This window comes from Scomber scombrus, chromosome 5 (assembly GCF_963691925.1).
Source record: "Scomber scombrus chromosome 5, fScoSco1.1, whole genome shotgun sequence".
Lineage (NCBI taxonomy): Eukaryota > Metazoa > Chordata > Actinopteri > Scombriformes > Scombridae > Scomber > Scomber scombrus.
Genome location: NC_084974.1, coordinates 24384041 through 24404036, shown reverse-complemented (window position 1 = coordinate 24404036; position 19996 = coordinate 24384041). Strand labels below are relative to the sequence as shown.

The following is a 19996-nucleotide window of genomic DNA, read 5'->3' as shown; positions in this document are numbered from 1 at the left end:
CAGGCTAGACGGGTGTATATTACATGACAGCCATGCCTAATTAAGCAGCAAGTATTTAATTAAATCTGTACACACTATTTTGATCCGTCAGTGCACCTACGAGTCAAATCCGTGGGCCCGCTTGACTCTTTTAACTCCACACTCGGCTATTTCCGTGAGACGCGTACAAGAACGTTATTCGTCGTGACGTCACCCTCGGAAAACCCCGCCCCATCTCTCTTTGGAGAAGACAGTCGGCCATTTTAAGTCTATCAGTCGTCATTTCACATCGCTACAGTAGGACGGAGAACGTCAGGACTCAATTTCATCATATTTCTCTTACAACTGTAGTGGAGAATTGCCTACTATGAACTGAAACTCTTCCTAAAACCAAAAACAAGTAGATCCTAGTGAAGTGACGCATAAGCCAGTAGATTCCAGTGTCGAGTTGTAATTTTTTGCACCTCAATGTAGCTAGAGGAAATGGCTGTGGAAAGCATGACTGTCCATCCAAACTCCCCAACTACCAACCACGAACACAACAGTCTCCTGACTGACGAAAGGTCGAGTAATTCTACAATCATATTTAAATGACATTATTTATTTGTCCTGTGCTTTTTTACACAAAAGCCCGGGATATCTTTTTCTTTTTTCTGTCAGAGGGATTAAACTCGCCTTTTCTGGAAAACGAGTACAGAGGTAACGTTAACGAACGCCATGTTGACACGACAACGCCAACTGGGAGGCCAAATAGCACCTGGGATAACGACGTTTTATCCCCCGTATTTTATTACGTTATCTCAATCAACGATCAGTCGACTCAAACGAACGTGTCTGAAGACAAAAAGACGAGGTCGTTAACAGCTGATCCAACTTAACTTTTTCACCGCCATTACTAGCCAATACAACGAATATACGTGAAAGCATCGGTTAATTAACTTTGCCCTTGTTATACGAACAGTGAGCTAACTAACTAATTAACTTTTTAATCCAATTATTTTCGTGGGTGTTTGTGTTAACAGAAGACACAATTACTGTAATGCCGCAGGTGACAAAAAAAAATCCAGTGATAGTCTTTTCCCCAGTGGTGGGCCTAAACTCAGGCTAACCTAGCAACGTTAGCTCGTTAGCTAGCTAGAGTTGGCTAAGCTAACGGTTAATGATTTCCGTTAGTGGTAATTTTACTAAAAAATGACATGTTCAACCTCGTCAAGTAAACTAAACTTACCAAGAACACGTTAATGAATTATATACGAGCAGTATGGGCCATTGATGTTGCATTATTTTTTATCAATTTGTGCAAATGTATTGGCATAAAAACCACTTGCCTAATCAGCTCTAATGGTACGCAGTTAAAAATGTGTACTGTATGTTTTTCTACTTAGCTGTGGCTCTTAAACACACTATTAATTTATTCTTCCCATCAAATTTAAAATGTCAGCTCACTCATTACCTAAGCAGTATCTAAGCCTGCTACTGTTTATCTAGCTTTTTTTTTAACGATTTTGTACTGCTTGTTGGTCATGAATATTTATCTAACAAAATCACTTTTGTTCACAGTCGTGCCCTCACTGACTCGTCCCAAACATCCACCAAAGTTCCCCCCTCTCCAAAAAAAAGTGTTAAACGTCTGCAAAGCATCCCAGAAGTTTTTCCAAGTCAAACACCCCAAGTTCCCATTTTCTCCACAGTCCCCAGTTGGCAAATTTGTTGTAGTCCCATTTACAAGTCCCACAACAACAACAACAAAACACCACCAGTGTCCCTAAAAAAGGTTAGGGGAAAAAAAACTTTTTCAATGGGTTTGAGTGCAAAATATGAAGAGAGCCTGTCACAGTAAGTATCCCCCATTTTAATCATGGCCCTTTTTGCTTTATAGCATTAATGAAGTTATGGACTCATCCACTGAGCTGCTAATGTAGCGTTACCATAATGCATGGTGATCCAGTCCTTCATAGAGGAGAATAATCTTGTGATCTGTTGAACCTTCACAACTTGTCTGCTAGTAAAAGAGTATCAGAGATCTTTTTTTTTTTTCTTAAATCTTGGAATATAATGTTTAAATGGTTATAAATAGAGACGTGTTTGTGATATAGATGACAGGATGCTCTGCAGACCTGGATTTTTACTTCATTTAGTTGTCAGCTGATACTTGTGTCGATCAAATCAATAGATAAGTAAATCAATAACAGGTTTTTCCTCTACTCAAGACTGCTGAGCCTAACTTTGTGTTGGTATAATTAAAATATTAGAACTGTTAACATGTTAATTTCTTAAAAATGAGTGGAATTTGCTTGTTTTGCAAGTTTTTGGCAGCAGGTGACGTGTGTGTGACCACAAGCGCCCATCGATTTCTAACCACAGTGAATCCCCAGCCACTCCCCCATTCACAACAACCTGATTCCATAATAATACAAGCCCCAAATCCCTGTGCTGTGATAGAGAGAGAGGCCTGCGCTGTGTCGGGGAGTTTTCACAGTCACAGGTCTGTGTAGCCTGGACTCAGACAGGTTTTGATTAACAGGCGAGCTTCGTTTCACATGCCCCACTAGAGAGGAACAGTAGTGACTTGACCTTGTTTTTTTTTTTTGAGATGATATTGAGTTTGTGGTGACCAAATGTTAACGTTTTTCATTGTTACATTATTTTTTAGAGGAAAAATGTACTCTGGTTGTTGTTGTTGAGCTTTTTTTGGAGCTACTGTGCAGAGAATAACAGACAATATGGTAAAAGTATCAGTGCAATTACTTTTATGGAGTGTGTTGCAAGTTTTGGATTGAATTCTGGCTTGTAGTCAAGGACAAAATCAAACAAGTCCAATTTGACTGACAGATTTATTTAAGTTTTGTTTGCTGTGGATTTTGCTCTGTAACGAACAGCAAATAACAGGATATTGTTCATGGAGCAGCTCCAAACTTTCTTCTTGGAATCTGCCCCCTACAAAAAACAGGTTTACCAAGTTATCTGAATAACTTTGGCTGAATAAAAACTCACATATCCTTCAGAGATGGGGAAAAAAGCAACTTAGTGAAGTTTCTTCCAGCAGGGCCTTAATAATCTGCCTTGTGCCTTCAGAAAAAATATTATTTTAAGTAAACGGCCTCCCTTGAAATGTTCATATATGGTGATTTTTTTTCAGTCCGTGTCAGTGGTTTCTGCCAGTAAATACAAAGCTGTCTTACTTATAATTTGATTTGGTTTGGTTCCACCGATGAAATAAGCTCACGAGTAGGTATTTTGGAGTTTGTGAACGTCCCTCTCGCCTCTCTGCGGATTAACATTTTCATATTCGTGACAGATGAGAGATGTAGAACAGGTTGTTAAAGCTTGATTATGCTGGCGCTCCCCAGAGGAAGCTGTTATGCTGAGGATGTGGTGCGGCTGTTCTGTGCAGCGAGATTCCCCCCCCCCCCCTTTTTTTAAAGCAGGTCGACTGCACCCACCACCTGCTCTCTCTGCTCACTTTTTAGATGCGTGTAAGAACAAAACCCGTCTTTGATTTGTCGTTTTATCGTAAGGAAGTCGTCACGTCATGTCAGCGAGTAAATTGAAGTGTAATCCTGTCGGCATCACCCTGTCCTCAGGCCTCACTACTTTGGGTGTGGGCATTTTTTTTGGGGAGAAGCAGGCCCTGGTTACTCAAAGAGGAAGTGATTTACTACTTCGTGACTTCATTATTGGTAAAATGTGACCCCTGTCCTAGTCTGTGCTATAAATCATATCATGTGCTTTCCAGTGAAAAGCGTCAATCCACCCCCCCCTCAAACTATTGTGCCTTCTTAGTTTTAAACAGCCTGTGTGTTCACTCTATTCACTTTATTTAGTAGTAGGTGGCAGCTTGCTTTTAAGCTTCTTGTTCTTATATACTTTTTTTGAGGGGATGTATATGTGAAGTAGTTTTATCAGTGTAAGACTTTCTGACCCGTGGCTTTAACAGGAACACGAACATCAGTGAGAAGCTGTGGCGCTGTGTAAATACAGCTGTCCGAGTCACAGACACACACAAATCTTTCATTTATTTATTTTGCATGTCTGCCCACAGACTAAAGCGCACAGTTCACTGTCGTTCTTCCAACAGCGTGTGAGGTTTCCTCTTAGAATATAAAATTTAAAATCCTTGTGCTAGCCTTAAAAAAATAATAAGAAAGCAGCTATTAAGTGTCACAATGATCAAATTAAAAGATTTCAGAGGGCCTAAGAGGACACATTTTATTAATCACACATGACCTTTTTGCTTAGATTGATTTTCTTTCTTTAATTTCACAGTTAGAAGCAATTTTGTCACGTTGACTGTTAAAATATTTACATATTTTACTATTCAATACAAATATGTTTGTTTTCCTCACAAAAATGACTTGAAATGATGCACAAAAAAGCAATTATACAACATTAGCAGTGATGCGTGGTTAATTATTAATCCTTGAAATATAAACTTTTGGTTTAATGTTAAGACTCTATATATTGGTTTATTATAATGTTAGAATTTGGTAAAGTTAACCAAACCTCTGTACTTGTTTTTCACACAAACTACTGAAATCAATTAAATGTTCATTTTTTATTGCGTATCACTTTATTTTTTGTGAATATGCCAAAAATGCTCTAGAAATTTACTCAATTCAAACTCAATTTATTATTTAATTTGCATTTTTATCATGTATGTCCCAAAGTTTCGGGGGTGACTGGCAGGCCATTAGAAGACGAGATATTTAACTTGTGTTTTCTGTTCATGTACAGGCCAGAAGATGGAGAGCTGGAGGAGGGTGAGCTGGAAGACGACGGGGGAGATGTGGAGGGGGAAGGGGGTGCGCCCGCAGCAGGAGTCGTCGTAGATGGCGGCGACGAAGCGGGCGGCGGAGGAGGCGAAGCGGTAGGGGACGGGGCCGGGGCCGGGGAGAGGCCTCGGCGGAGTAAAGAGCGTCACGGCAGCACCGAATCAGATGAGGAGAGATCCCACCGCCGCAAGAGGAAACGGAAGAAAGAGCGGGAGCGAGAAAGAGAGAAGAGGCGATCCAAGAAGAAACGCAAATCCAAACACAAAGTAAGAACGTCGTCAACTAAAAAAAACAAAAAACGTTATTAACCACACCCTTCCGTTTTCATCTAAATATACATATCCATCTCATTTTATCTCCTTTTCTTCTCTCAGCGTCATGCGTCCTCTGATGACGACCACTCGGACTTCAGCGATGAATCAGACTACTCTCCCAGTGAGAAGAGGAAGTATAGAGAGTACAGCCCCCAGTACCCCCCTCCTGTAAGAGAAAATATTATTCATAATATTAATAGTAATGATAATGATAGCTTTATTTATATAGCACATTTCATACAAGAAATGCTGCTCACATTAAAAGGGCCTAAAAGGAGCATGAAGCAATGTTAAAAAAGAAAGAGAAACATTAATGTAATATAAGATGGAAAATCAAATGAGTAATAATTGAAAGAAAACACATTAATTTGTATGTTATACGTTCACCCATCTCTAGTCTCACGGGGGCTACAGTGGCTCGAAGAAAGGCAACTACATGAAGATGGACAAGCAGAGCTACGGAGGCTACGACGAATACGAGGAAGACAACTACGAGGGAGAGGAAGAGGAGGAAATAGTGGATGAAGACTACGACGACTTCACCAAGGAGCTCAACCAGTACCGCAAGGCCAAGGAGGGAGGAGGCGGCCGCGGTAGAGGTGGGTCAATTTAGGTTCAGTTTAGTTGGGTTCAATCTACTGAAATAGACTTGTTGTGTCACATATTCTGTGTGCCCAGTTTAGATTAGATGCAGGTTAAACAAAGCAGATTTAGTTCATAAACAGTCACATTTAAGGTCTCTATCTTCTCCGCAACTACAAAAATGTGAGATTACTTGTTTAGACATTATATTTTACTTTGTAAGTGCTTCATATTTTGAACCTTTACATTTACTGTTCAGGGTCATATTTGACCCATTCTTACATCTCAGAGCATTAAAAACACTTTTTTAGCCTTAAATGATGTGCTCTCCTAATTTGACCCAGAATATACAAAAATAGTAAAGTAGGAGTACTTTTAAACTTTAAAACATTTTTGTAGAAACTCTGCTCTTTTAAAGCTTCATCAAGGATTAAACACCCATTTATCTGTGAGTTTGGTATAGAGACTAATTATGAGGGTCAGAATATGAACAGTAAGTTTTCCCTAAAAGTGTTCATTGACCTGTAGGGAAGTAAATCAGCTTTTCAGATAATATCAATCAATCAGACTTTATTTGAATAGCACTTTCCATACATAATAATGTAACACAAAGTGCTTTGTATAGTAAAAAACAAAAAAATAATGACTAAATAAAAACAGGAAGTGAAAAAATGCCACCATAATGCTCATGAATCTGCAGTAAAATAAGAGATAATAATAGATTAATAGAAATATAATAAATAAATAAATATGAAAATAAAGTGAGTAAAACCAGAAGTGTGAGGTGGAGTATTAAAAGGAAAACAGAGCTAAGAAAAATAAAATAAAATAATGCAAATGTGATGAAGTAAAACCAGATATAAAAAATATATATATGCTACTGTATGACTAAAATTTTACAGTAGATACACTGCATGCTCCCTTGCTCTTTTTCTTTATCTTGCTACAAAGATTCATTTGCATCGCTTAAGAGAGACAAAGGAGCTTATTTGCCAAATGTTTCTTATCAATCCAAATTCCACAGATAAGTTACTGACTCTCTCTTTCTCTCTGGCTTCTGTCGCTCACTCTTGTGTAATGTTTCCTTTGTCTCTTTCTGCAGGTGGCAAAGGTCGCATGAAGGGCCTGAGAGGCCGTGGAGGAATGAGGGGAGGGAGGAGGGGAAGAGGAGGTCTCAGAGGAAGAGGAGGCCGAGGCGGAGGCGGAGGCGGTGGTGGCGGTGGTGGTGGTGGTGGTGGTGGTGGTGGTGGAGGAGGGAAGATGGGCGGAGATAACGACGATGGAGATGGTTACGGAGATGAGATGGAGGTGAGTTGTTTGTTTTTTTAGAGCACTAAATCAGACGTTTGGGTTGGTCAAAATCCAGCAGAAAAGTTTCCAATTTGGCCCAAGATGTATTTTGTGTATTTGCACAGTTTGATAAAATATATTTCACATGGAACACCACAGTAAACAAATACCCCTCTAGAGTAGTCACTTCCTTCATTTTCATGTGAGAAAGCAGGATTTTCTGGGTTAGACAAACATGTAGCATCTGTATTGACTGTGAATAAGCCCTCTTTTTTTCTGTTCAGAGCTGATAAATGAATCTTGTGGATTGTCCCGATAGGAAGAGTGATTATTTTACTATTAATGGAATAACACTCTGAATAAACTTGTCAGATGGTTTTTCTTCATCACCTCGGGCCAGCTGTGTTCTCGTTTCCCAAAACAAAACAAACAAATTATTACTTTAAAAAAAAAAGATGGGATTAAACAGTCTTTACTATGTTTCTACACCACTCAGCTACGTTCTGGTCACAATGTCTCTGAACCTTCAGGCTGGAGATATTCTTACTTTTTAACCACGCGTTTGCATAAACAGTTGAATTTTTACATATTTGCATGATGTAAAAAAAAAAAAAATGCAAAAGAAGAAACGTGATGGAATGAAAAAACATAGCATTCTAGAAGATTACTACTTATTAACCCATGCATACACTTCTGGTCAAATTTGACCGGTTTTGACATTTGACGGCTGTAAAAACACCCCAAATGTATTTTACTCTGAAATTTGATGACTTTTCTAAAGGAAACTTTAGGGGAAAAAATAATTTTACTCTATTGAGGCTGTTCTGGGTCAAATTTGACCCATATCTATTGACATGTCTTTTTGTTAAATGAATAGTTAATAGTTTTAATAAGATAGTAGTTATGAGGATTTCTTTTTATGATGTAGCAGTGAAGACTGATGGCTCTAATGGTTATACAATAAACCCCACAGTTCCATAAAGTTCTTGTCATTTTCACTTTCAATAAAATAACATTTAATTCATTATTTCTATGTTATATTTTCATGTCTTAGGTAAAATAGGACATTGGGTGATAGAAGGTGTTTTTTCTCCAGAAATGAGTGGAGTAAAACCTAAAAAATACACTCTCTCTACTCTCTGAACCATTAATCAAGGTTTAATCACCCATTTATTGATCAGTCAGATCGGCTATTGATGCTTTGTAAACAGATTTGTGGTCCAAAATTCCAAAAGGATGTGCACAACCAATTTCTTTAAATAGATGCAGAATATATGACGCAACGGTATATGTATATAAAGGCAAGTATATCTCCAGCCTTAGCTCTGCTTAAAGTTACCACAATAAACTTTAATTTTATGCTAATTTTCCGAGGCCCTTGTGGACAAAATCTATAGTGTCTCCTAGAGTGAAGATGCATTTTATCTGGAGCACCACCGTCTCAGATTTTAAAGATCTCGATAGTGCGTTTATTTGTTTTGGAAGAGCAATTGTAAACACAGGCTCTTCCAGTGTATGTGCTGTAAATCGTTTTTGTAGGAAAACTGACCCAGTGGCTCAGACGTTTAGAGCAACTATACAGAAATAGACAAGCTTCTCACTGATGGTGTTGCTTGCTTATGTCATAAAGAGGCATCAGTACTAAATTGAGACTGTTTTATAACCAGTTAAAAACTCTTTGTAGTAACTTTAACAGATATAACTATTTACACATAATATAGAATTCAGGCAAATAAACCAAGCTCACACAGAAGTTATATCTCATGAAATAAGTAAGTTGTCATGAATAATAAGAACTAATCTGTCTTTACAGTATGGTGGTGGCGGTGGTGGTGGTGGTGACGATGATTATGACAACATGGGGGATGATGACTACGATGACTATTCAAAGGAGCTCAATCAGTACAAGAAGTCCAAAGACAGAGGTAGAGGTGAGTGTGGACTTAAGGTATTTAACCAGTTTTTGTGTGTGTGTGTGTGTTTTAGAGCAAACGTAGGCTCAATCTAAATATGTCTTTTATTCTCTGCACCAGGTGGTAAAGGTTGCCGCGGGCGAGGCAGAGGTAAAGGAGGACGTGGTATGCTCAGAGGAGGAAAAGGTCGAAACAGAGGAAGAGGGAGAGGTGGTGACATGGGGAACGACGACGACAACAACGGAGACATGGACAACGGGGTAAGGTCGTTTGTAAGTGTGTTATCAGAGCATCTTCACACTGTAACTAAAACACATTAAACAATCCAAAACTAGGTTAGAAGAAAAAGCTGCAGTCTCGTGACTCAGTGCCTCAATGACATATTCCTTTATATTCATTATACATGAGAAAGAAAACAACATGAATTTTCTCTCTCTTTTACTTATTGCTCAACACTTTTCTCTCTCTCCTTCTGTGTGTGTGTGTGTGTGTGTGTGTGTGTGTGTGTGTGTGTGTGTGTGTGTGTGTGTGTGTGTGTGTGTGTGTGTGTGTGTGTGTGTGTGTGTGTGTGTGTGTGTATTTTAGGATGGAGGTGGAGGCGATATTGGACCAGGACCAGGGAGGAGAAATCAGAATGAAAAGCACCAGGACAAGAAAGGAAAGGCCATCTGCAAGTACTACATTGAGGGCAGATGTACCTGGGTAAGACGGCACACGTGTTCAATGTATTTGCTTAAAAAGTTCCAAGAAACTAGATTTAGAACATTTTTCCATATTTTCAAGTAGGAATCCATATAATGTACTATGCAAAGCATTTTTACATCAAATAATGGCTAAAAATTGGAATCTCAGGACAGTTGAGGTGCTTCAATTAGATGCAAACAAATGCAGAAAACCCAAGTATTAATACACAAATGCACTCAACAAGCCCACAAAGTGACAAAAGGAACCCTCGCATTTCATTCTGTGTGTGCCTGTGCAGCAGAGAGGAAGAGAGAGAGAGTTATTAATGCAACAAGCTGTTAAATAGTAACATACATGTAGGTAATGAATATATATCGCTGCTGTTTCACAGTTAATTAGGTAAAACTCTCATCTCTGAGCTCAACAAACATCAAGTAAGAGCCACAGTTCCACCTTCATAATAACACATAACACATTAAAAATTCGGAAATTCGCTACCAGTAAACTGTAGCAAACTGCAAAGATTATGAACAAGTTTAGATCCACCTAGAATCCACCAAAATATTAAATCTCATATCAGACTTTTCAGCCATGAGCCCTAAAACTCAGATTTTTGGCTTAAAAGTGACTGTAAAGAGTTTTGGGGTTTTTTTTAAAGGGAAAAAGGGGGTAGGACTAGAAAAGATATTGACTTAATCCAACACTCGTTCGAACATTGGATGGTTATTGTTTTGTTGTCTGTCTAAAAAAAGTTTTGCTGTCATTTCTATTTGGTTATAATTCACAGCCTGTTTATTTCATTTGGTTATTTTAACACGTTCGAATAAATAAATGAACTAACTGATTTCTATTTATTCCATTTTCCACCATCAGGGGGACCACTGCAACTTCAGCCACGACATCGAGCTGCCGAAGAAGAAAGAGCTGTGCAAGTTCTACATCACTGGATTCTGCGCCCGAGCCGACCACTGTCCTTACATGCATGATATCCTTCACTACTGTCCGCACACAGAGAGAGGGACACTTTATAAGGATTGGTGGGGATTATGGGTTTATTTGAAAAGTATATGTTCATTCAGTAAAATGCAAATCTCTGAAGAGGTTAACAGTAAAGCTGCTTGTTTTTCATCATATTTTATTTTGGGTGATAAACAGAAATATAAATAGTGTTATAATAGAAAATTGAGTCATTCATGCTACAATTTGATAATTTTTTTTACAGGATGAAGCTGCATTATGTAAATGTAGCACCATTTTTCATTTTGTACTTTCAGAAACTGATACATTTCAGTTTAATGTCCATTTTTTTTCTCCAAGTGTTTCACCTTGACTCCTATTGTACGTGAATTTCCCTGTAAGCTGTTTCACACCACCGGAAACTGTGTCAACGGTGATGAGTGCATGTTCTCCCATGAAACCCTCAATGACGACACTCAGGAGCTGCTAAACAAGGTAGCACACACACATCCTGAACCCCATTCCTCAGTTATTTTATATGAATTCATATCTGTACATCTTAATGGTTTCAAGTGTTTAAAGATCTTTTAATACAGTGAAATTAAGCTTTTATGCAGTTTACAGGTACACTCAAATCAGCAGAAATCTTGTAGTGTTTTTTTAGTTACAGATAACATGAGAAAACATTTCCGACACACTAATCAGTAGATGCTGTGTTTCTAGATGCTGGCGGAGGACGCTGAGGCCGGCGCTGAAGACGAGAAGGAGGTGGAGGAGCTGAAGAAGCAGGGCATCAACCCCCTCCCCAAACCCCCTCCTGGCGTAGGCCTCCTCCCGACTCCTCCTCGGCCTGTTCCTGTCGACAACAACGCAGGGGCTGGAGATTTTGGATGTCCTCCGCCAGGTGACTTTGGGGGTCCTCCTGGACCCAACCAGGGGCCCATGTCTAACAAAGTCCCCCCAGGACCGGGGCCTATTCCTGGGCCTAACCCTTGTGTGGGTCCCCCTGTCCTCAGCCCTGATGGAAGTCCCTACCAAGGGGGACCCCCAAACCCTTCTTGCCCTCCTCCTCACATGGGCCCACCACCTCCTGGTTGTGGAGGCGGAGGAGGCGGGGGGAAAAAGATCCCCTCCTTGTTTGAGATTAAAGTTCAGCCGACAGGGCAGCTGGCTCAGAAGCTGGCCGTAAGGTGAGTCGAGCATGAACACCTGAAGACAGTGAGTTTTTTTCACAATTATTAAAATGTGGTTAATATTCTTCTCCAGAGTGACAAAGGGTGCAGCAGTCACATAAATCCTCATTTGTATATCAGTAAATTAATACACCATAACTTTATTTATATAACACTTTAAACACAACACAGTTGATCCAAGGTGCTTTACACAGAGGAAAAACAAACACTTATATTCCCAATAGTAGTCTTAAAGGGTGACTGAGCAGTTTATAGTTTGCTCCTTCATGGATGACGGCAACTGTACTCAGTTTGGATTAACAGCAGTTAAAATGTCTCTCAAAAGGTAGATGAAAATGAAAGTTTAAACTCATAGCACTGCTGAATCTTATTTTTTTTAAGTGTAAACACATGTAGTCATAAACCTCTAAAGCACCCTGAAGTTGCAGTTTATGTCATGTGATTTAATGTAATGTGAAAGTATAAGTTTTAATTTATACCGACTAGATTGATATAGTTTAGGCCAAATTAAATTTATCCCAGACACAAATCAACAACCATGATTATAGAAGTATACATACAGGTTTTCATCTATAACTGTGAATAATTAAATTAAAGTTAACTTTCTGAGATCCACTCTGTGAATCTTAACCCCTTCTCTCCCTCCTCTATCAGGAGCCAGACACCCGCAGGTAACCAGGGTCAGACCGCACCTCCTGGACCCCAAGGTGCCCCTGGCGCCCCTCCTCCTCGCTTCCCCGCCCCACCAGGCATGATGCCCCCCGACATGCAGAACATGGGCCCCATGAATCAGGGGCCGCCCAACATGGGCCATGGCGGACCGCCCATGATGGGAGGATTTGGGCCCGGTGACGGCCCTCCCATGCCTCCAGGTCCTCCTCAGGGTGGAGGAAACTTCTTCAATAACTTCTTCAATCAGCAGGAGGGTATGGAGATGGAAGGAGTGGTGCAAGAAGGTGAGTCAAGCTGAATAATTAACTCTGTAACACCCAGTGAATCATATTTGATACATGAGTTTTAGAGAGCTCTACATCATCAGTGTGATCATTTTTAGATAGGTGTAGTTCACAGATAAACCAATGCAGTGTGGAATTACTAAATATTTTGTAGTTTATTTTAATATATTAATTCCTGTTGAAAATGTGTGTATCAAATGAGATACAACATGTATAGAAGGTCATTTGTTATTCAATTAACTTTTAAATTACTTGTCAGAATGTCCAATAAACACTTTCAGTTTCAAAGAATTTTCTGGCAATTATTTGATGGTTCAGGCTTTTCAGGGTTAAAAACTGAAAGAGTAAGTGTGGCGCTTTCAAGGTTGAGGGTTTTTTGTACTGATGACATCGCTGCTCCCTCTCAGGTGACAACTACCAGGGTTTTTCCGGCATGGACGAGAGAGGAGGCGCAGGGAACTTTGGGAATCAGTCGGGTGGCCAAGAAGGCTCTGCTAACGGAGCGTCGGCCAATCAGGGAGGGATCTCTGTGCCTGACTTCCTGCCGCCAGCGCAGCGCGTCCTGTTCATGAGGATCCAGCAGAAGCAGCAGGAGGAGGAGGAGAGAGCTCGCAGGATGGCGGAGGGAGGAGCGGAGAAGACGAGAGACACTGAAGGTAGAAAGGAAAAACGTGCATGTGTTTGTGCAGAAAGTATTGCTCATTCTTTTGTAATAGTGTTTTGTATAAAATATATTATTTATTATATGGTATTGTCCTGCATGTTTGTGTCACTTCTCTTAAAAAATCCCCCTTTTATATATATTTCTTCCTTCCCTAAATTATAGTGGATTTATTGCATGAAGCCAATAAGGGTTCATAGTTAAAGAGTTTAAATTTCATGCAGTATTTCTTCAGATTTTGACCTCCTGTCAGACAGATAACATAAAACTTCCATTAAGTCAGTTTTATTTGTATAGCCCAACATCACTGTGATTAAAGTGACAATTCATTTGATATTCTACATTAAGTATCAGTTTTTTATCGTTGTTTTCATATTTTATGCCTGTTATCTACTAAATATGCAGTGTAATTACACACAATCTAACTCAAACAATCACAAAACTGAAACAGTAAATACGACCACTGAGGTGAGAATATGTGAATATAGACTAGAAACTGACCTCAGCCTGAACGTTTAAGCTACAGAAAATAACTTAAGAATTGTTTCTATGTGTATAAATGAGCCAGTTGTATGTCCTTAATATGTTAATAGACTATAAATATCAACATCAAGAAAATGGGTCAAACCTTGAGTCGTATTTCTGTTGAGCGCAAAAAAAACACAGTTTTTGTTGTTTCTTTCATCATTGAGGGCCCCTTTCGGCTCAAGGGCCCGTATGGTAGATCTGCCCATGTTTTCTGTTTATACTGTTGAATATGTTACTTGACTATAAATTATGTAGCCTAAATACAACGTTCGGAATATTAATGTTGTTCAACAGGAGTGAATTTATCTTCAATGAGACTTTGATCTAATTTAATGTAAAGATGTAGTTGTTGTTTAACTCCCAGAAGCCAAAGTGTTGATTCACTAGTGGGAACCAACATGAAAGGGAGAAAGTTTTTACCTCTGTTACAAGAAAATAAAAAAAAACATAGAAATATATTCAATCCACAGTTCTGCTTTTTTAACTATGATCCCAAGACCAGGTCTGGGAAGGTTACAGATTACTAGTTACCCTATTTAAAATGTAAATAGGAATGTAACTATTTCAATTACTTCATCAAAGTAATGTAACTTATTTCATTTGATTACTTTTCTAATTTTTCTAACAAATGTTTTCAGCTGTTAGGGTAAGTGTACCCATTAAGCACCAAAATCTAAGTTCAGGTGTTTTTCATGGATACTGACACGATTTATAAGGGAGATCATTTCTAAAATAAAGATATTTTATTTAAAAAGTCAAAAGTCATATACATATCATGTAGATGTATCTTTCATTTGAAAATGTATTCATTAGTTCATGTAGATTTTGGAATATAAAGTAAAGATATTTGATGGAAAAAAGTCAAAAGTCTGGCATGGGCTTAATTGGTACTGTGACACCATTTAAGCCCATGTGTGCTCCAAATAAACCCACATCATGATTTATTTACAAAACTTCTGACTTCAGATGTAACCCCCTTTGTAATCAGGAGCTAACACCAAACCTTGTGTCCCTCTTTCGTAGGTGACTCAGGGAACTGGTACTCCAGTGAGGATGAGGACGGCGGCGGTAGCGTGACGTCCATCTTGAAGACGCTCCGTCAGCAGACCCAAGTTCCTCAAAAGCCCGACGGCCCCCCGAGCGACCCTCGCCTCCAGAAGGCCTCTCCTGCCAACCCTCCTCCTCGTCCAGCGGATCCCCGCTTGGCTCGGGACCCTCGTCTGGCCCGCGCAGGAGAGTCGGTTCAAAGTTCTGATTCCATGCCGGCTCCGTCTTCCTCGGGGCCTCCTGCAGACCCCCGGTTAGCCCGGCTAGCTGCTGCTACCTCAGCTGGAGCTGCCTCGCATTCGCCTCCCGCTCCTAAACAAGAGCCGCCCCTGATTTACAAACCGCCGCCGCTCACGACCCCGACGGTGGACGAGGAGGAGACGGAGCGGGTTTTACGGGACAAGCCGGTGCCGATCCCCCTGGACCCCCTCATGGGTATGGCTCTTAGAGACCCTCGCTCACAGCTGCAGAAGTTCAGCCACATTAAAAAAGATATCATGCTGCACATGCCCGCCTTCTGCAAAACCATTACCTGGTCACCTGAAGACCTCCTCCCGCTCCCTCTCCCCAAGCAGGACCTCCTTCCGCTCCCTCCAGGCATTCCTCCCGTCTCCTCCCTAGACCCGCGTTTGTCCCGCACCCAGCAGCAGCTCCACCCGACCCTCCCTCATTCGCAGCCTCCTCCTGTACAACCCCCGCCCTCCTTTGACACCCCTCCCCCCTCCTCCTCCACCTCCTCCCTCCCAGACTTTGAGCTGCTCTCTCGAATCCTGAAGACTGTCAACTCCAGCCCGTCCCAAACCCCCTCCCCTCCTCTTATACCCACCCCTGCTCCCCCTATGTCTCTGCTGGGTCCACCTCCCCCCGTACCTCCCCCACCTCCAGAAAAGCCGGTTGACCCCCGTATGGCCCGTAAAGGTCCCACAGATCCCCGTCTCCAGCAACAAAAATCGTCATTGAAGCAGCCGTCAGATCCAACGCCTCCTCCCGCCTCCTCTGCGTCCCCGGCAACAACATCCGGCTCCTCCCCGCCCACCATCGCACCCTACGACCCCAGGCTCCTCTCCTCAGGCGGGGCAGGGCGCGGTGTCGGGGCCGGGGCACCAGGGGGAGCCAGCGTGTTGAGCAGCATCAGTTTGTATGACCCTCGGACTAACAAACCAGGCAGTCCTGGTCCCAGCAGCGGCTCCCCAAACTCATCCAGCACAGAGTCCAAACCCAGCGACCCCACGGCGGGTAAACCCAAATCTAAGGAGCCCCTGTTTGTTCGGAAGTCCGCATTGGACCAACCGGAACCGGAGAAAACCGGAGAGCAAGGAACCGATAGATACAACAGCTATAACAGACCCCGACCCAAACCCGCACCCTCGCCTAACTCCACGGCACAGGGAGGGCCCGCCGCAGCTGGGGCATCCGCCACCGGAGGTCAGGGTGCCACGACAGACCAGGGTCCCGCAGGAGTCCACAACCTACCCGTGTCCACTTTATTTGGGGTGGTGAAGCAGGCGACCAAGCCCGGCGGCACCGGTAGCCCATTTGGAGGAAACAGTCCGGCGCAGTCTGAGCAGGCGGCCACGGAGCAGGACAACGCCTCACTGAAGGAAGTTTTCAAAGGCTTTGACCCCACGGCGTCGCCTTTCTGCCAGTGACCACCACCCCACACCCTCCAGCCTCCACCCCCAGACCCACGAACCCCTAAAAAGACCCATCCATGTGGTCGGCCATTGGCTTGTTTTAACACGTTTTTTTGGAATCTGAGCAGATCCTGCAAGACTGGTTATAAGAAGATAAAAACATTTGTGATCAAACTGACCGACTCCTAACATATTTCTCACACACACACATACACACACACACACATACACTCACTCTCTACCACAGTGTTTCAGATCCAGATTCTATAAACAAAAAGACTTCTTGTTGGTTATGGGACGGGGTTCAAAGTGAAATCTCTATTTTAAAACAAACATATTGATGTATAAATAAATGTATTCTTCTCTTCTTCATCTCAATGCTTATAAATGAAAACAGTTATTCAAGAAAAGCAGCAAAAATACATTTATATGGAATGAGCATTTTTTTAAGCTTGTGTTATTATCCCCTTAATTTAATTACATTTTTCCTCAGCTCTTTTTTTTTCTCCTCTTTTTTAAACTGTTTGTGCAGTTTAAACTTTGCTATTGTCTTTGGCGCCAGCTGAAAAGATGGGATACATTTTTATCTTTTTTTTTTTTGTGTGACTGTGTGTGTGTGTGTGTACAGAGCCACCAAAAAGTCACAGTGGGATTTTTTTTTTTTTATTGCATTCCCTCGCTATAATTTTTGGGTTTCCTTGCGATACTTTTCCTTTTTTATTAAAGGCTGAATTCTTTCTCAAAAGGGACCAAATTTCATCAGGCGTACTGTCTCGTATCAATCAACTGTGGAGACGTCTCCTTCACATCCTCGGTGAAACCCCTTCGGCTCTTTCATAATCCTCCTCGTAGACTGCATACCGTCTACATTTAAAATACATCCATCCGTGTCCGTACAGTAGCCTTATATTTAACTGGTCACGAATTAAACCAACATCATCCTCCAGATTACTGTAACGCTTTGTTCTGGAGAGACCTCGTGATTTAACAATTTAACTTTACTTTCACTTAATTACATAACTTTTTATTGAGCAGTAGTACAACATCAGCGTACTTAATGCTCAGTTCAAAGTACAAGTCAATTAGCTGCTGATCCCTACTGGAGGGGGCGTTTGATGTTTTAATGGGAGCAGCTGAGCAGAAATGGATGTATGGCTAAGAAAGAATGGAAGAAGTAAAGTATTGCGACGTAGCACAAAACATTGTGAAGGAAAGTCAAAAAAATAAATGTCACTGTGACCTTTTTGGGCGAGATGCTCTGTATTTGTGATGTTTTTGTGTTTAAATTAACAGCACTGAGGCAACTAATTTTGCACTGTTGTCCATCAGAAACAAATTGCCCTCTATATACCACTGCCGTGGCGTTCACTGTCCTCTATAAACCTCCATGTAAACTGTTCAAATACCTACACTTAAATCTATATTCTGCTTGATTTCTTTTCTTTATTTTTTTTATTTTTTAGTATTTATTTTTGTACTTCTTTGCAGTTTGTTAGGTTGCGTCCTCTTGAGGGTCGTATCAATGTTTTTAATGTCTGTAGCTCCTCAAGCTGTTCATATACTGTTTATGTATTTAGCTCTTACCCAAAACAGACGACTTTGCCGTCACAGGAAGTGACCTGTGATCGCTCAGTAATGCCTCTCTAACCACTACGCCACTGTTTTTGTGTGTCCCCCCCCCCTTTTATTTGCTTAATTTTCTCCCTTAAGCAGTTCTGTTGCTTGAAGGGAAGACATTTTTATTTTATCGGTCTGTAAAAAATAAAGAGTATCCACCTCCATAAATTACAGCTTCTATAGCTTTAAAGTAGAAGACTGACTGCTGCGAACACGCTAACCACGTCCTTCATCGGTGGAGTTGTGCGGGGGACGTTAAAATAAGTTTGTGTTTTTCTCTGCTAAAATGGTGATGTTACTCAAAAGGTTCAACATGTATTTAAACATTTAACCGTGGTTGTTTAAACACTTTTTTTTCTTTCACCTTTATCAGAATAGGACACTCATTCAGAATTCATTGTCTAGCTTTGCTGTTTTTTTAAGTTATTGTTATTATTTGTTTCGTTCTGAGTGGAAAGAAAAACGCACAGAGCATGACTGCAGATGTCTTGTTCAGTGGGTTGGTGAAACGGATTCATTTGGCTGATTTAAGTGGCTGGTGTGACAATCCTTAACTAGACTTGGACCTAAAATGTTAGTGTTTTTTTTTCCCCCCACCAATCTTATTGATCTGTACACATGTCAAGCCTGAGCTCATGTCATTCAAAATGTTCAGATCTTAAAAAGGTGTAGATTTTAGTGACATTTAGTGGAGCAGAAATTGATTATATATCTGTTTTAATCAGTATTTAATCACTTTAAAATGAGAATTAGTGTGTTTTTGTTGCCTTAAAATTAACCCCTTGATATCTATAGAGGGTTTCATGGCCATGCTTGAAAGAGGAAAGAGGGAGTACGAGGGATTGCAATCTACAACCTCACCACTAGATGTCACTAACTCCTACTCACTGGTCCTTTAAGACAGTCTGAACACGGTTTTCTCTCTCTCAGCTTACAGTAGAACAACTACACACTTCATGGTTAAAATAGTCACAGTTAATGTTTAAATCTCCCTTCTTCTCCAGAGCCACCCTTCTTAGTTTCTACCCTTTTTTTTTTTTTTTTTTCCTTAAACCATAATCAGCAAAAGTCAGAAGCGAGTGCAGCGTTTGAATCGGGGGAATATGAAAATGTGGTGTCACTGTAGTGGAGCGTACAGAAGGTTAAAGATTGTATAACAACAGTCAGGATTGTTATTGACCGTCTTTTTTGTAAAAAAAACAAAAAACAAACAAAAACAAAAAAATGTTGATCATTTTAATTTATTTTTTTATACTTGGGTAAATATACTATCTCACTTTACTTTTTTTGTTTGAACTGAATCATTTTAGATGTCAGGATATATGTGATTACTGCTCACCTCAGTGGGGGTGTAAGCAGCCTGTAAACCGTGTGAAGAGAAAGAGAGAGGGGGGGAAAGACATATTTTTTTATTAGTTTTTTCTTTTTGTGTGTGTATAAAGATTCATACTAACAAATTCAATATTGGCTCTCTTCTGATAGGAAATGAAAAGAGAGGGAGAAAAAAAGCCCTGTCAGGAGGAGGAGTGTCAGCTATAGCAAGCGTGAAAGTTATTGTTGATTTATTATCTTCTTTTCTTTTTGGCTTTGTTGGTTTGTAAATTTGTTAAATTTGTTTTATTGATTTCTTTTTTCTTTGCTCTGTAAATTAGACCAGTATCTTGTCTTCGGAGGATGAGGAGTTTTCTAACTGTACACTGTAGGTGAGGTTGTGACAGTATTTAAATAAAGTTGATACATCATCAACCAGTTAAAACTCTGCTTTCTGTGTGTTTTTTATGACCTCATTTGTCCAATATTGTGGGATGGATGACAGATTTAAACAATGTTGGAGAGTAACTAGTTACATATAACAACGTTATGCAATTT

At 40.5% G+C, this 19996-nt stretch overlaps 1 protein-coding gene across 4 annotated transcripts; it reads left to right on the top strand.

The window, feature by feature from the left end:
- The first annotated feature begins 256 nt into the window (after positions 1–256).
- zc3h4 (zinc finger CCCH-type containing 4) lies at positions 257–19877 on the top strand. Of its 4 annotated transcripts, none has more exons than XM_062418674.1 (15): positions 257–542; positions 1540–1815; positions 4714–5017; positions 5126–5233; positions 5463–5664; positions 6750–6955; positions 8751–8868; positions 8971–9110; positions 9436–9552; positions 10408–10519; positions 10877–10986; positions 11215–11681; positions 12339–12640; positions 13048–13296; positions 14853–19877. In XM_062418674.1, the coding sequence occupies exons 1-15, from the start codon at positions 463–465 to the stop codon at positions 16523–16525; spliced, it is 4464 nt and encodes a 1487-aa protein (XP_062274658.1). In that variant the 5' UTR covers positions 257–462; the 3' UTR covers positions 16526–19877. The 4 variants fall into 4 exon arrangements, with proteins under 4 accessions (XP_062274658.1, XP_062274657.1, XP_062274660.1 ...); XM_062418673.1 differs by having other exon boundaries at positions 8971–9122; XM_062418676.1 differs by lacking the exon at positions 1540–1815.
- Positions 19878–19996: the final 119 nt, after the last annotated feature.